The following is a 15286-nucleotide window of genomic DNA, read 5'->3' as shown; positions in this document are numbered from 1 at the left end:
GTGCATACAGGTGCATAATCCCCCTCAACAACACCCTCAGCATGACATCACAACCATCCTATTATTCCAGCCTTCACATAATGTTGTTGTGGTCTGGAACTCTGCGCTGCAAATCCTGTGTAACCATCAACAAATTCTTCCAGAAAAGTGTTGTTATGAGGACGTCTATTTCAACGTGGTCACCTGACCTCTACAAACCATCTCCACAGCAGACTTCCTGCATGGCCTCCACTGGGTGGAAATCCTTCACATGCTAGGAACCTTGGTGGTGGAACCATCTACCTAGCTACCTAGCCATCTAGCCACCTCACTCAATAGGGTCTGCAAAAATAATTTCCCTTTAAGAAACATCCGAGGACCCAACTCTCCTGCAAACCTACCGACTGACTACTGACTTGTTAGTAGTCGGGTTATTAAAACGTTTTTAATAACCTTGTTAGTTTAATCAGCACATCTTTATCTGTAGCGACTCCAAATTAGCTTGTGTCCCGCCCCGCTCTGGAAGTCTTTGGACACACGCCTAGTGGTCTACGCTGTGTACTGCCGCTGCTCACCTCTCGGGGGACACCTGTCTGTCAAACAGCAGGTGGGACAGCAGCTGGGACGGGTTCTGTAGGAGCACCAGCAGGGGGTTCCCCAGCTTCACCTCAGCCTGGTCTGCACACAGAAGGAAGAGCGTCACCCCAGGGGGGTAGAGAGCATCGCTGACCCCTGTGCTAATGAGGAGCCCTCACAGGCAGGCTCCCTACAGGGGGACTACAGCTTCTGATCCAACAGTGACAACAGCGCCATGTTGGGGGAAACTGCGGTTATAGCACAGTTAGTGTTTGATGCCATTGGTGGCCTGGGAAAACATTAAACCAATCCGAAACGGTTATCTTGAATTATCAGGGTTTTTTGTTTTTTTTCATCGTTTTCTTTCTCAACCTGGAGAAAGTATCACCAATAATTTCAAATATAGTACTAGAGGGGCAATATGTAGTACTACAACTAGTACTTTTAGTAGAGATAGTATTACTATTGATAGCAGTGATAATAGTATTTATCTCAGGTATAAAAGATCATAGCCAACACTGGAGCCTAAATAGTAAGGCTTTCTATCAAAGAAGTTACAATTTCAACCAGGGCAACAGCGAACACAGGTTACTGCATCGCCTCAAACACGTCCCACAGGAGCAGGTGGAGAAGAGCCTCACCATCGGGGCTCAGGCTGCGCACCAGCACAGCGGCCATGGTGTTGACGTAGTCCAGGAAGGTGCGCATGTAGTCGGGCGTGGCCGCGGTCCCTTCGGGCGTGACCCCGTTCCCGTCCGGCGTGGCCCCGGTCCCGTCGGGGTCCGAGGGGCAGAGCTGGTCCAGGGCCCGGAGGATCTGCTTCATGCCCGACCGCACCGGGTGGGCGTCCAGCTCCGCCTGCCTCAGTCCCGCCTGCTCCATCAGCGCCGCCAGCAGGGCACTTCCTGTCAGACCCTCTGGGGTACAGGAAACGCATCACTGGTACCACGTCGCACAGCCGTCACGTTGGTTTGACGAGATCCAAACAACCAATAAGTGCCAAGCACTAACAATTTTTAGGTTAACCCATTTCCCCGTATACAATAAAGATAGCTAGGATAAGATGCTACACATGTTAAGAACATTTTTTAAGCGCAAGGACGTACAACATACAATAAGTGTGTACATCAAGTGCCAGGACGTACAACATACAATAAGGGCGTAAGAGGGGTGTGAGAGGGTACAGGGGTAGCCCATGTGACCGGGGTCACTCCTGAACGAGCCAATAGCCTGTGGACCCCCTGCGCCCGTCCCGGGTGGACCTACCGGGGTTGTGTGTGGCTGCGGTCAGGGTCAGCACCGTCTGCTCCAGGCGCTGGGCGAGGCCCAGGCGGGACACCAGCCCCTCCTGGGTCAGGGTGGGCTGGCAGGACAGCAGCACCTCCTGGATACAGCAGCCGAACGGGCTGGAGCCCACCGGCTCCTCCCCCGAGGACTCTGCACCACCAATCAGATGGGTCACATGTTACATTTGACCAATGAGGGGTCAGATAGAAGGAGACGAAGGCTTTATTAGACCAATGAGCTCCATGAGAGGGACAGGGATATCATATCTGACCAATGGGAAGTTATGTATGTAAAGAAGTAAAGACAGGAGTATATCGGTATCCAAGGGAACAGATGTTATAATTGACCTATGAGTGGTCAGATAAAATATGCTTATTAAGTACGACCAATGAGAACAAAAGGTTTAGAATTCTATTGATTTGACTTCAGACAGATAAAACCCATTTTTCATGCCAGATTCCCGGCCTCTCTAAAACGCTGGCTTTATGTGTGTGATCCAGTGCGGGGTCCTCTCCCTGGTCCAGGTTTGCGGTCTCACCGGTCTTGGGGGAGCCCTTGTTGCTGGCGGTGTGGTTGAGGATCTTGCTGACCTGCTGCAGCACCATGGGGAACCCAACGATGCCCCCGGGGCGGGGCATCTGAGGGTCCACACGGACCCCTGGACCGGAGCAGAGACGGACCCGGGTTAGACAGGGAGGAAACACTGGCTGGCTGATCGCTATGGTTACTGCCAGGTCATTTGACTGATCGCCGTGGCTACTGACTGCTCCATTGGTTGACTGCCATGGCCTATTGCTATGGTTACTGACTGTTCCGTTGGCCTGTTGCTATGGTTACTGACTGTTCCGTTGGCCTATTGCTATGGTTACTGACTGTTCCGTTGGCCTATTGCTATGGTTACTGACTGTTCCATTGGCCTATTGCTATGGTAACTGACTGCCATGGTTACCGACTGCTAGGGTTACTGACTATTCCGACTGACTGTTAAATTAGCTGATGCCATCTTAACCAACAGCGAAAGGAAAAACGTGGGTAGCCCAGGGCAGTGGAAAGACACACACCAACACACAACAACCATGAATAACCCCCCCACCCCCCCAGCTCACCGCGGGCTTCCAGGCTCATGTTCAGCCTCCTCTCGGCGGTGTCCAGCAGCTGTCTGGAGGTCTTCCACAGCGTGCAGTGGCAGCAGGCCAGGTCGAAGGCCGCCATGGCCGGGGGGCTGAGCTCCTCCAGCAGGGCCTGCACCACCGGCTGGTGGGGGTGGTCCGGGGGGCAGCGGCCCAGCCAGTAGCCCTCCTCCAGGGACGGGATGGGGTGGGCCGGGGTGCTGAGGAGCCGGTCGGCGATGTCTGAGATGGAGTAGAAGGCCATGCCTGCAGAGGGGCACACAGACAGCTGCTTTACCCTTTTGAAGCGGGTCATCGATTTGACTTACCTTACTGCTTACTTAATTGCTAAAAAACATACTTACGTACACTAGTAAGAACATACATACTGTTCTTACTAGTGTACTACAATACAAATTTTTTTTTAATGCTATTGCAATGCTAATGCTACATGCTAACACCGCGGCTAATTGAAGCGACACAGAGTCCGCCTGTCGTCGTACCGGCGGCCGCCGCGCTGCCGATGGCCTGCAGGGTGGACCTCCCGCTGCTCCCCAGCCGGCTCCGCCCACCGGAGGCCACGCCCCCCTCCGAGGAGGAGGAGGAGGGAGACAGGGACTGGGACTGGGATTCCATCTTCTGCTCCACACGCGACAGCTCCTGCAGCACCTCCTGGTAGCGCTCCATGAAGCCCAGCTCTCCGTAGCACTCGGAGCCTTCCAGGCCAAACACCTGAGACACCTGGACACAGGAAGGGGCGGGGTTAAACCAGGAAGTACATTTAGGGGGGGGGGGGGGGGTGGTTAGAATGAGGAAATACATATACAGGGGCATTATGGGTAGGTTCCAACACTTTTTCCTACATCCTTCTCATTGCTACTTCATTGCTACTGAACTTTGTTTGCGGTCTAGCAGGATGAAAGGAGCATGGTGAAAATGATGCAGCTGAGCTTCTTCAGTGTCATCAAAGGCAATGTGGACTGTTTATGATCTGGGCTGATCACAACCTTCAGACTCCCCTTACATGGGCATGTGTCAACCTTTAGACTCCCCTTACATGGGCATGTGTCAACCTTTAGACTCTCCTTACATGGGCATGTGTCAACCTTTAGACTCTCCTTACATGGGTCAACCTTCAGACTTGCCTTATATGGCACTATAAAGCAATGACAAAAGCAATGAAATTCAGGAAGCAAAGGAGCGGAACCAAGTCATGCACGTCCCGACAACGTCCCCATTGGAATGCACCCCTTGAGAGAGAGAGAGAGAGAGAGAGAGAGAGAGAGAGAGAGAGAGAGAGAGAGAGAGAGAGAGAGAGAGAGAGAGAGAGAGAGAGAGAGAGAGAGAGAGAGAGAGAGAGAGAGAGAGAGAGAGAGAGAGAGAGTGAGTGAGTGAGTGAGACACAGGGTCTGACCTGCTGTGCCTCCATGAAGTTCCCCCTCTGGATACAGGATATGAGCAGAGAGTCCGGGGGAGCCAGCATGGCCGGCACCAGCCAGCTGTGGGGACCTCCGCATGGGCACTCCTCCCCCTCGGACCCCCCACCTCCTCCTCCTCCTCCTCCTCCTCCTCCTCCTGCTCCTGCTCCTGCTCCTGCTCCTGCTCCACCTCCCTCCACCTGGACCAGGACACAGCCAGCCAGAACCATGAACACATGAAACCAGGAACCGTGACATGCTCGGATGGTACTAGCACTATGGAGTAGTGGACATTGGGAATCGAACCCAGAACCTTTTAGCGAGGCCACTGCTCTGCTGTCTGATATGTGATATATGACAACAGGCAGGACAGAAGGCTAAATGCTAGTGTCAGCATCCCAGTGCTGTGTTACGATATCCACACTTCCATGAGTGCACTTAAACGTAGTACACTATGCGCTCTCACTGAGTGCGCTGATTTTCAGATATCAGTGTCATTCCAAATCAAATACTCTGTGGTGCGCTGACCGGAAATTATGATCGCGACTGCCGCCGTGGCTCCTCCCCCGCAAACATCCCGCTTTGAACGGTGAACTCTTTACGCTTAGTAGCTATAAAAGCTATACAAACTACAAAATGACACCATTAATGCAGGCTATGTGATGCAGGCTCCACCGTCTTCCACTACGTAGCTAAGATGGCTGCAGTTGAGTACGAAAAGTTTACATCGATCCACACTTTGCGGTTTGACTGTTTTGAGCACACCATCCGGGTCCTTTCAATACACTTTTCGCCCACGATCTTAATTGCTAATACCATAGTTCCTTTGTACCATATAATTTGCTCCATCGAGCGCTACACGTTAACTTATTGAATTCACTATGCTAATGCTAACTGAATGACAAAGCAGCACCTGGGGGGCTAGCGGTAGCGTTAGCCTCTCCGTTGGTTCTCTCCGTGGAGGTCCGTCTCCCCGGCCTCCTCCTCCTCCTCCTCAGGCTGGAGCCTGAGCCCTGGCCCAGGGCTGGGGTCGCAGGACAGGGCGGCCCGGCGCTCTGGAAGGCCTTCTCTGAACCTGGCAGGGAGAGAGACGGTTACCTCTCTTTGAGACGCTTATGTTACACGGGTGGCTATAGGTGAGAGAGTGACTGCGAGCGTGAAATAAGGAGTAGGTGAGTGAGTGATTGAGTGAGAGAGATGATCAATGGGGGAGTAGTTGAGTGAGTGGTTGAGTGAGAGATCTGGTCAATGGGGAGAAGGTGAGAGAGTGACTGAGTGAGAGAAAAAGTCAATGGGGGTGAGGTGAGTGAGTGATTGGGAGAGTGATTGGGGAGTAGGTCAGTGAGTGAAAGAGTGATAGACATTTGGGCTATAGGTGAGTGGGAGAGTGAGAGGGTGAGACAGCAAAAAAGGTAACAAATAAAAAAGAGACAGTGGAGGACTAAAGGAGTGCGTGCGTGAGCGGGTAAGTCAGTGAGTGAGTGAACGGATGGGTGGATGGGTGACTACACGGGTGGCTAGGACGAGGTCAGCCTAGAGCAGGATAGGACATCATTCTGGTTTCAGGATATTGGTATCAGAAGTTACACATTGCGCCATTTTGGGGGGGATGTTTATAACTTATATTTTGGATTGATTTAGATACCATCTCAACATATAAAGGCATCCGAGTGCCTAACTAAATTCAATATAATGACATTCAAACCTAGCTTATAGGAGATGGATGTCAAAAACAAATGGTGTCCGGCGATAAAAGCTCAAATAAGCTAAGCTGGCGTCATGTGTCCAGCCAGCGTGTCCGAAAATGAAGAGCGAAAATGGCGTGGCTCACCGGCCGCCTGGTTGCTGGTGACGATCTGCAGCCTCCACCGGGCCTCGGCCGTGTGCTTGGTCAGCCGCTGCAGGCGCGCCCCGAACGTCTGCGCCGTCACCGAGCAGCCCAGGCTCTCCGCCGCCTCCGCCTCCCCGGCCGGGGCGCGGCCCTCCTCCTGGCCCACCACGCACAGCCCCTCCAGGCCCTCCTTCAGCAGCCGCAGGAGGCCCTCCATGGCCCCGGCGTCCACCAGGAACCCCCTGCAGCCCTGGGTCAGGTGGCCCAGGTCCAGGTATCCGCTGTGGGCCGCCGGCAGGCCAGCTGGGGGCTCCATCGCCCCGCCGACCGGTTTACCCAGCGTCTCATCCGCCACCTCCACCTCCTCTCTGCTGGCTCTGGTCTTGTTCTGCGATTTGGGTGGTCGGGGGGCTCCGGGGCTGGTGGAGGTGGAGGTGGAGGCCGGGTCCCTCTGTTCGGGCCGGAGGAAGTCGGCGCTGGAGAGGAAGAGGAGGGAGAAGATGTTCTCCAGCAGCTCCAGGCGGAACATGGCGGGCACCACCTCCAGGTAGAGCTGCACCTCGGACAGGTAGTTGCTGGAACACCTGCTCGTACCCTGGGCAGACACAAGGATGACATGACAGACATGAGGAGCTGGAGCCGAGCTGGGCCACCATGGGTCAGGGCCCTCAGTGTCTGGGATGAACTGAGAACATCTCACCTTATATGGATCATCTTATATGAGATTTTTCAATCTCAATGAATTTTCACCTGGTTAAATAAAGGATTTTGATTGATAGTGATTGAGATCCAGCTTCTCTTGTTATTTCAGCTCACATCGAAAGGTCACATTCTTGATTCAATCAAATACTGTTAAAGGAAGGTGAAGGCAACAACTAGCATTTGGAAAGGTATTTAAATTAAACCGCTACACTTTCACACTTCACAGCGCACCAACATCCACACAGGCGGCTCCCGCAGACCCCCTGGGGTGAGGTCTTAAAGTGATGCATGCGTACGTTCTGCAGGTGTCCGTCCGTGGTCCACGTCCCCGCCATGCAGCTCAGCACCCGTGCATTGGGTGCAGTTGGAGTACTTGTGGGTGCTCAGGCAGAGGGCGTACAGTGCGTACTTCATGGCACAGAAGCCCTGGAACAGAACCACGTTCCTCTGGACGGCCGCGTCGGCGGTTCTGATCCCCTCCACGTCGTCTAGTACCGGAACAAAGGAGGGAAGAGTTAACATATCAAGTTTCCTAGCGGCCAATCACAGAGCAGTTCTCATTAAGACCATTTAAGAACACAGGGTTCATTTGATGTATTCAAGGACCTTGGGGACAGAACAGCAAAAGAAGAGTGAGTGAGAGAACAGGTGAGTGAGTAAGTCAAGGAGAGTAAATGGTGAGTGAGAAAGTGAATGGATGAGTATGCGAGTGAGAGTGAATGGGAGAATAGGTGAGTAGGCGAGAGAGAGAGAGAGAGAGAGAGAGAGAGAGAGAGAGATGAGAGAGAGAGAGAGAGAGAGAGAGAGAGAGAGAGAGAGAGAGAGAGAGAGAGAGAGAGAGAGAGAGTCAATGGGGAGTAGGTGAGTGAGTGAGAGGGTGAGACAGCAAAAAGAAAAGTGGAGTGGAGGACTGAATGAGTGCGTGCGTGAGCGGGTTAGTAAGTCAATGAGTGAACGGGTGGGTGGATGGGTGACTGAGTGGGTGAGTGGGTGGGTGGGTGGGTGGGTGGGTGGGCTGACCTCTCCCCGGTTGCTGTGGCAGCTGCTGCAGCAGCGCCAGCACCCTGGTCTCCGGGAAGCGTGCCAGCGGGGTCAGGGTGTGCAGCAGGTACAGAGCAGAGTGGTGGTCCAGCGTGTGGAGCTGAGACACCAGGGACTCCATGGACACCGTCCTGCCCAGGGGACCACCATTAACACTTACATTCAGCAGACGCTTTCATCCAAAGTGACTTACGATAAGTACATTTGTCAGAAGAAAGAAACAATATATCGCTGTCGGTACAGTAAGGATGTTCATAGAACCAAGTGCAAAGCCCTGGGGAATAGGTTAACCCATTCCCCGTATACAACAAGATAGCTAGGATAAGATGCTACACGATGCTGAGTTCTATTTTTAAGTGCAAGGATGATCAACATACAATAAGTGTGTGAGAGGGTTGTGAGGGAAAGGGCAAGGGGGAGAGGTTATGCAGAGTCTAGGTGAACTCTGAACTCTGAAGTGAGTCTTGAGTCCTTTGGGGAAGCTGGTGAGCGACTCCTAACCCAGTCCTAACATCGGTAGGGAACTTGTTCCACCAACAGGGAGTTAGAGACATAGGCACATCCAGTCTATATCTAGTTACCCTCTCAATGGGCTTCATTATTAGAACTAATCACCTTAAAATGTACACTTTGATCCAAAGCAACGTACAGTGAATTCAGATACAGGTCATGGAGCAGGTAAGGGGTTAGGGCAGCTTCTGCAAGAATGTCTTCAAGTATGCTGCGGACATTGGGGATCAAACCCAGCCAACTGTTGTCAGGGAGTCAAACTCTGGGCACTACACTACTATGCTGTCCTGCCGGCCCAACCAGCGTCTATATCCTCCCCTCATGCCTAGCAGGAAGGATTCCAGTTCCTCCCAGTTTCCTACTGAATGTTCCCTGCTCCTCTGGGTGTAGGTGGTGTGCCGTCTAACGATTTGTGACTGTGCTGACGGGTTGTGTGAATAAAGTTGAGTTGAAGGCTTACGGGTGGTTTAGTTTACACCACTCCAGCACGGCCAGCTGAGAAGACAGGAAGTTGGCAAACTCTTGCAGAACCGAGTCGTTGGCAGTCGGCTGTACAGGAAGGAAGTGACACAGGACACAAAATCAAGGATGAGGAAATAATCCATTTGATCACGATGACACCATGATAGATAGCAATGTTATTAAACATGACGTGAGGGTGCTCCTGCAACCAAAGTCACACTGGGACACATGGGGGAGAAGAGAGGAGGGGAGGAGAGAGGAGCGGAAAGGAGGGGGAGAGGAGTAATGAAAAAAAAGGGATAGAAAAGTAAATGGAAGACAAGACATAAAGAGAAGATAGGAGAGGAGGAGTGAAGAACAGAGGACAAACAAGAATAAAGGGGGGGGAGAGAGGAGAAGGAGAGAACATAAGAGAAGAGAAGGGAAGAAAACAGGGGAAGGAAACAAAATTAGAAGACAAGAGAAATGCAAAGCAGAGGAGGGAAAACGAGGAGACACAAAGGGAAGGGAAGCCTTCCCCACGCTCCACCACACTGAGACACAGACTGTCCCGTCAGCGGAGATGGGAACTCGAGGTTGAGACTTTCTGAGTCACAGTGGTGAGGTCTGCTGTGGTGTGGTCGGCTTGCTGGGGCCCCCGGACTCTGACCTGCTGGAGGTGGAGGGTGTGGAGCAGGCGCTGAGCGGAGCGGAGGCTGTGGCAGTGGGTCCATCCCAGCAGAAGCAGCAGACGGGACAGCGGCTGGAACTCCTGCTTCAGCAGGACCTCCAGCCAGGAGAACTCCTCCCGCTTGATCAGGTCCAGACCCGTCACCTGGCACACAAGATCAGACCCCATTCAAATGAGATTAGACCCCATTCAAATGAGATTAGACCTCATTCAAAACACATGGAGGTGCTCTATACTGTTCAACTGTTTAGATTTTTTATTACTATTAAGGAACTTGGCAGACACTTTTACCTAAAGAAACTTGTCATTATGGAGCAGGTAGGCGTAAGGGGCTACCTAGTTCATGGATACATTAGGAATCAAACCCAGGACCTCAAGGACCAGCACCAACCACGACAATGCTTATCAAAGCGTTGAATGGGTGCTGTACTGTATATGAAATCTTCTTTTGGTAGAACACATGAACACAAGCCCTCTCCGTCATTCATGTTTAGTTGAGTTTAGTTCAGTGCAGGCAGACCCACCAGAACCTGCTCCAGGAAGTGCTTCCCACTGCTGAGGCACTCGAAGTAAGTGGTCTTCCACGCCAACTGACGGTCTTCATGGCAACACAAGCTGAGGACCAGCCTCTCTGCCTCGGGGAGATCGACTGTAGACAGAAAACAAAGCAGAAGAGAGAGCCACTGGTTAGTAAGGAAGTCCAGTTTTGTCCTCAGGTGCAGTTCAGAAATATACACATTATACTGTCGGTAATTGTGTTATTGGATTGGAACATAAACCAGCTGTAAATAAGCAAAGAGAAGTGAGAGTCCGAGCAGAGAAACTGGTCCGAGCAGAGAAACTGGTCCTCATAGAAACGGCTGAGCTTTAAACCGCAGACAGCAGTAAACAGTTTACTGCTGTCTGGTTTCATTTTCACCTGGTCTCCAAACAAGATTCTAATGGATTAAACAGATTATATTATATACTATACTATTATAACATCCACACACAGACATGGGAGCCTGATTCCCTGACCTTGTGACATACATAACCCAGAAGTCACACTTCTAGACCCAGAGTCACACTGAAAAGTCAGCAGATATTCCTACACTAAATACGCTGAGTTGCTACAGAGGTCTGCAGCATTTCATGTTACCATGTCCACAGGACAAAACACATGACTGGTAGCCGTTCTAGAACCTCATCACTGTTCCAACACCTGGTCCCTTTTCCAGAACCTCATCACTGTTCTAGAACCTGAGCCCTGTTTGAGACCCTCATCACTGTTCTAGAACCTGTCCCCTTTTCGAGATCCTCATCATTGTTCTCGACCCTGGTCCCTGTTCTAGAACAGCCCCGCCCCCACCTGGCAACCCCGCCCCTACCTGGCAGCCTCTCCCCTACCTGGCAGCCCGGGCGTGTCCCTCAGCAGGTGGTCCCTCTGGAGCCGCAGGGCGGTGGCGCTGTACGCCCCCACCAGGGCGTCGGAGCGGGGGCGCAGCAGAGCGCTCAGCACGCGCTCCTCCGTCAGCGGGCTCCCCCGGACCCCCCACAGCTCCTCGCACAGGGCCTGGACCGGGGCCTGGACCTGGGGCGTGGCCCCGCTGCGCTCCGAGCTCCAGGGCATGGCCCCCAGCACGCTACAGACCTCCTCCACCCACGCGGGGCTCCGGTCGGGGCCCCGCAGGCGCTCTAGCAGGTGGTGGATGAAGGGGCCCTGCAGGGCGGAGTCACTGAGGCCCCCAGGAGAAGAGGCCTGGAACCAGCAGGGTGGGGAGGGGGAGGCTAAAGTTAGCATCTATCATCTCATGAATAAAGTTCTTATTTTACCTCAATCACAACAGAGACCCGATAAAGCAGGTGATTGGTGATGGATGGATGACCGATAGCGGTCATAGTGACAGAGTGGGGTTATTCGTACCAGTTGCCATACTGAATGTGGTCATTTGTTTTGATGAAAACACTGTGTGTGTGTGTGTGTGTGTGTGTGTGTGTGTGTGTGTGTGTGTGTGTGTGTGTGTGTGTGTGTGTGTGTGTGTGTGTGTGTGTGTGTGTGTGTGTGTGTGTGTGTGTGTGTGGTCTACGCTCAACTATAACCACGGTCTTTTCACGACTGCTGTGTGTATAGACCTCTGAAGAATAAGTCCCCCCTCCGACGCTCCGGTTCCCTCGGCCAACTACACACTTTTTCCACATGGGGTTTTTGAATGATCGTACATAACAAACTCTGTAGGTGGCGAAGAAGTAAAAGCTGCGTCACGTTTTGAACTACACACATTTTCCATCTAGTTTCGACTGGCTTTTTGGATCGTCTGTGCCGTTAAAATAGCATTTATAATCGTTTACTACTTTAACGGCACCGACAATCCAAAAAGCCAGTCGAAACTAGATGGAAAATGTGTGTAGTTCAAAACGTGACGCAGCTTTTACTTCTTCGCCACCTACATTGTTATGTACGATCATTCAAAAACCCCATGTTATTTCCCATAGACATTTGACCGAGGGAACCGGGAGCCTCGGAGGCGGGACTTATTCTTTAGAGGTCTATAGGTCTATCTCTCTCAGGACTAAACAGGACTTAACTTATTAGATAATTCAGATGAGGACACCTCCCTCCACAGGGAGCGTCTCTACAGGTCCACACGTTACCTGGACGAACCGGGCCAGGGCCTGGGCCAGTGTGGGCTTCCTGCGGTCCAGCAGGGTCCGCAGGGTCAACTCCACGCAGGCGGGGGTCGCCGTGGAAACGCCCGTCCCCTCCGGCTGGGACTGGCTCTCCAGAAAGACCCCGTGCAGCTCCTGCTCCGAGACACAATCACGTCACCACAGCATTGCGTGTGTGTGTCCCTTTATCACCATGACGCCGTACTTTAGTGCTAAGGGGGTTTGACTCCCCCATCCCAAAGGTACATGGTTTGATCCCCAGTGTCCGCGGTCTAATAACATGCATCCTAAAGAGCAGGTGAACCCACTGCTAGTTAAAACCCTGTAAGGGCCATCACAGTGGTAAAGGCTTCACAGGCCCTGTTTATACACTAGATAAACATTGAGGAGGAATACACACACACACACACACACACACACACACACACACACACACACACACACACACACACACACACACACACACACACACACACACACACACACACACACACACACACACACGTCGTTCAAAGCATCACGTTATGTTCCAGATTCTCGCATATCATTTATTTCCTGCCATGTTATCTAGGAGCCGTTGTGGGCAATCTGTGTAGAGCAATCAAAAAGCATATCGTATCAGACTGGAGCCACGATAAAGCACTCAGGAAGCAAATAGGAAGCGTTTGCTTAGCAATCTCTGTTTGATTAAGTCTTTGCGTTAATTTTACTGTGTCCAATACAGCGGTATGCGTCTATATTCCTAGACCTCACCTTGAGCGCCGTCTCCTGAATGCCCTCTTCCCCCAGCTCCTCCAGGAGCAGCAGGAACTCCAGCTCCTTCCTGGTCTCCATGGAAACCTGGAGGGGCCCACAGAGCTAGGGTTAGCGTAGCTGCTAATTTTATTGAACTCTTATTATATTATACATATACTACTACTTTTATTTCACATGTGCACTCTTATACTAAATTATCATGAATTCATCATTTATTATCCAAGCCCAGTCTTGGCAGCAGGCAACGTAAGCATTTCACTGCTAGTTGTATGACTTTTTATGTGAAAAACACAACTTGAACTTGACATAACAACACGGAGCTCCGTCAATATTTACCCTCTCCTCTGTGCAGTTCTCCAGCACCTGGAGCCAGAACCAGGCCAGCTTGTGTGGCGTGCCCACAGAGCGCCATCTGTAAAGGACAACCACCAACCAGTGCACATGTCATGTCATTCAATAACAATCGCTTCCTTTTTCATTGGATTAAACCCTGACAGCTTGTAGCCCAGAGCTAAACTAGCTTGGGCTGCTGAGCTTTAGGCCAGGGTATCAAGATAACCATAGAGGCTGTGCAATAGGAATTTAACGGAGAGTTTAGTAATTATTTAGTAAAACATTTTTGAGATACATGTCATTAATGAGCAGGGAGGGGGGGGGGGGGGGTATGGCTGGATGTGTACAGGGGAAGACATTGGGGCTGGAACCCAGAACCTTTTGGCTAGGAGCTTAACATCCTTATCCACTAGACTATCTGGCCTCTTCCCCTTTTAAAACAAAACAATACATTGTCTGGTCACTGGACTGTAGGACAGAGAAGAGTAGTAGAGTATTTATTACTGAGGATTACAGCAACTCTAGGCGGCAAAGAAACAGATAAATCATGCACTCACTTTCATAGCACTCACATTCCACTTAGCCGAACAGAGAGCACATTCAAACAGTTAAACAGCGGAGCAAAGGAAACGTCTTCGGCTTAAGACACACGTTGACACTGAACAACAGGGTTACTTTGTGGTACGTACTTCAACGTGTAAGGGCGGGAGATGATGGCTTTGATTATGTTCTTCACATCTTCCGCGTGCTCACCGGGAGGGCTGACCAGCTGGGGCAAGCAGGCACTGGCCAGCTCCCACTCGGCCTGCTGCAAGCACCGCTTGAAGAAGACGAACAGGTCCTGGAGAGAGGTCTGTGCGTCGCAGCCGAACGGGTACATCACGGCGAGACCACCAGACACCGGTTACTGTGGAAAGATCCCCGGGTCGCTACGAGCACCCGCCAAGCCTCCCTCGTCTGAATGACATAGAGAGGGGGAAATAAGCTGTATTAAAGAAGCGGACCAACAAAAGCTACGTTAAATACACACACACACATGTCGGACATAACGACGTCAAGTGCCGCAGTTGAAAAATCAGCCACTTTTATTCGCGTTGCATTATTTCGCAGGGCAAAGCAATCAAGATAACAGGAGTATAAGTTAAACAAAAACGAACCCAAAAGTCTGCTGACTAGTTAAGGAAAAAACAACGTGCACCGTCAGCGGGATGCAAGCCGGCACCCGAGTGTCTAGACTCTACATCAACGTCAACACTTTAGTGTCCACTGTCCAGCCCTGTCCTCCCAGACAGCAGAGTGTCACCTCACCACACTCCTCTGACAGCTAGCTGGTTCTTTACGAGCTAGCTATTGCCTTGTATATTATGTCATTAAATGTACACGTTTGTGTCCTACGACACGGATCAATTAGGTTACCACAGCAACAGCAATGTCACGAACAGGGAAGTACAGGGAGGGAGACACTCACGCATTTCGGTGTGTTGTTGTCATGCAGAACTTCCTTTGGTCTCCTGCTCCCGTGTCGCCTCCAGCCGTCATGCTAGGTGCAACTGGCTAGCAGCTCCGGTAGCATAGACAGAGGCGGGTCATGTGACAGGTCATGTGACCCGACCAGCTGATCCGTCCGACGTGAGTGGTTTAAAGGTTGAGGAGCTCATAAGCATAAGTTATGAATCACAAGTTAAAAATAATCATACAAAATAGTGCAGCGTTTTATTTTGTCTGTCTGGAAAACAGTTCATATAGCATGTATACTATAATATATATATAATATATAATATGCTCTCTATATATATAATATGTAATAATAATATAATATATAATATGATTTAATGCAATATAAGCCTACATTGTTTTTAATATATAGATATATTCATCAATTTAAAAAGAGAATATACATATAGGCCTATATATATATAATATTTTAAATTGATGAATGTCCGCTAGTTTATGCTGTGGCCCACAT

General features: G+C 51.1%; 1 protein-coding gene across 1 annotated transcript in view; it reads right to left on the bottom strand.

Moving 5' to 3' along the window:
- zfyve26 (zinc finger, FYVE domain containing 26) overlaps nucleotides 1-14874 on the bottom strand; it is a 32668-nt gene extending 17794 nt beyond the window's left edge. Inside the window, 21 exon segments of the mRNA XM_084482331.1 lie at nucleotides 555-657; nucleotides 1197-1472; nucleotides 1822-1992; nucleotides 2381-2500; nucleotides 2949-3218; nucleotides 3455-3692; nucleotides 4366-4547; nucleotides 5283-5444; nucleotides 6201-6774; nucleotides 6776-6795; nucleotides 7199-7390; nucleotides 7923-8074; nucleotides 8914-9002; nucleotides 9565-9729; nucleotides 10110-10234; nucleotides 10972-11323; nucleotides 12217-12366; nucleotides 12985-13071; nucleotides 13324-13399; nucleotides 14010-14277; nucleotides 14789-14874. Of these exon segments, the coding sequence (XP_084338457.1) occupies nucleotides 555-657; nucleotides 1197-1472; nucleotides 1822-1992; nucleotides 2381-2500; nucleotides 2949-3218; nucleotides 3455-3692; nucleotides 4366-4547; nucleotides 5283-5444; nucleotides 6201-6774; nucleotides 6776-6795; nucleotides 7199-7390; nucleotides 7923-8074; nucleotides 8914-9002; nucleotides 9565-9729; nucleotides 10110-10234; nucleotides 10972-11323; nucleotides 12217-12366; nucleotides 12985-13071; nucleotides 13324-13399; nucleotides 14010-14200 (3695 nt within the window). The 5' untranslated portion in view covers nucleotides 14201-14277; nucleotides 14789-14874.
- Between the last annotated feature and the right edge of the window lie 412 nt (nucleotides 14875-15286).

This window comes from Micromesistius poutassou (assembly GCF_964030765.1).
Source record: "Micromesistius poutassou genome assembly, chromosome: 17".
Lineage (NCBI taxonomy): Eukaryota > Metazoa > Chordata > Actinopteri > Gadiformes > Gadidae > Micromesistius > Micromesistius poutassou.
Note: the sequence above shows the minus strand (reverse complement) of the source record. Positions and strands in the feature narration are given on the sequence as shown.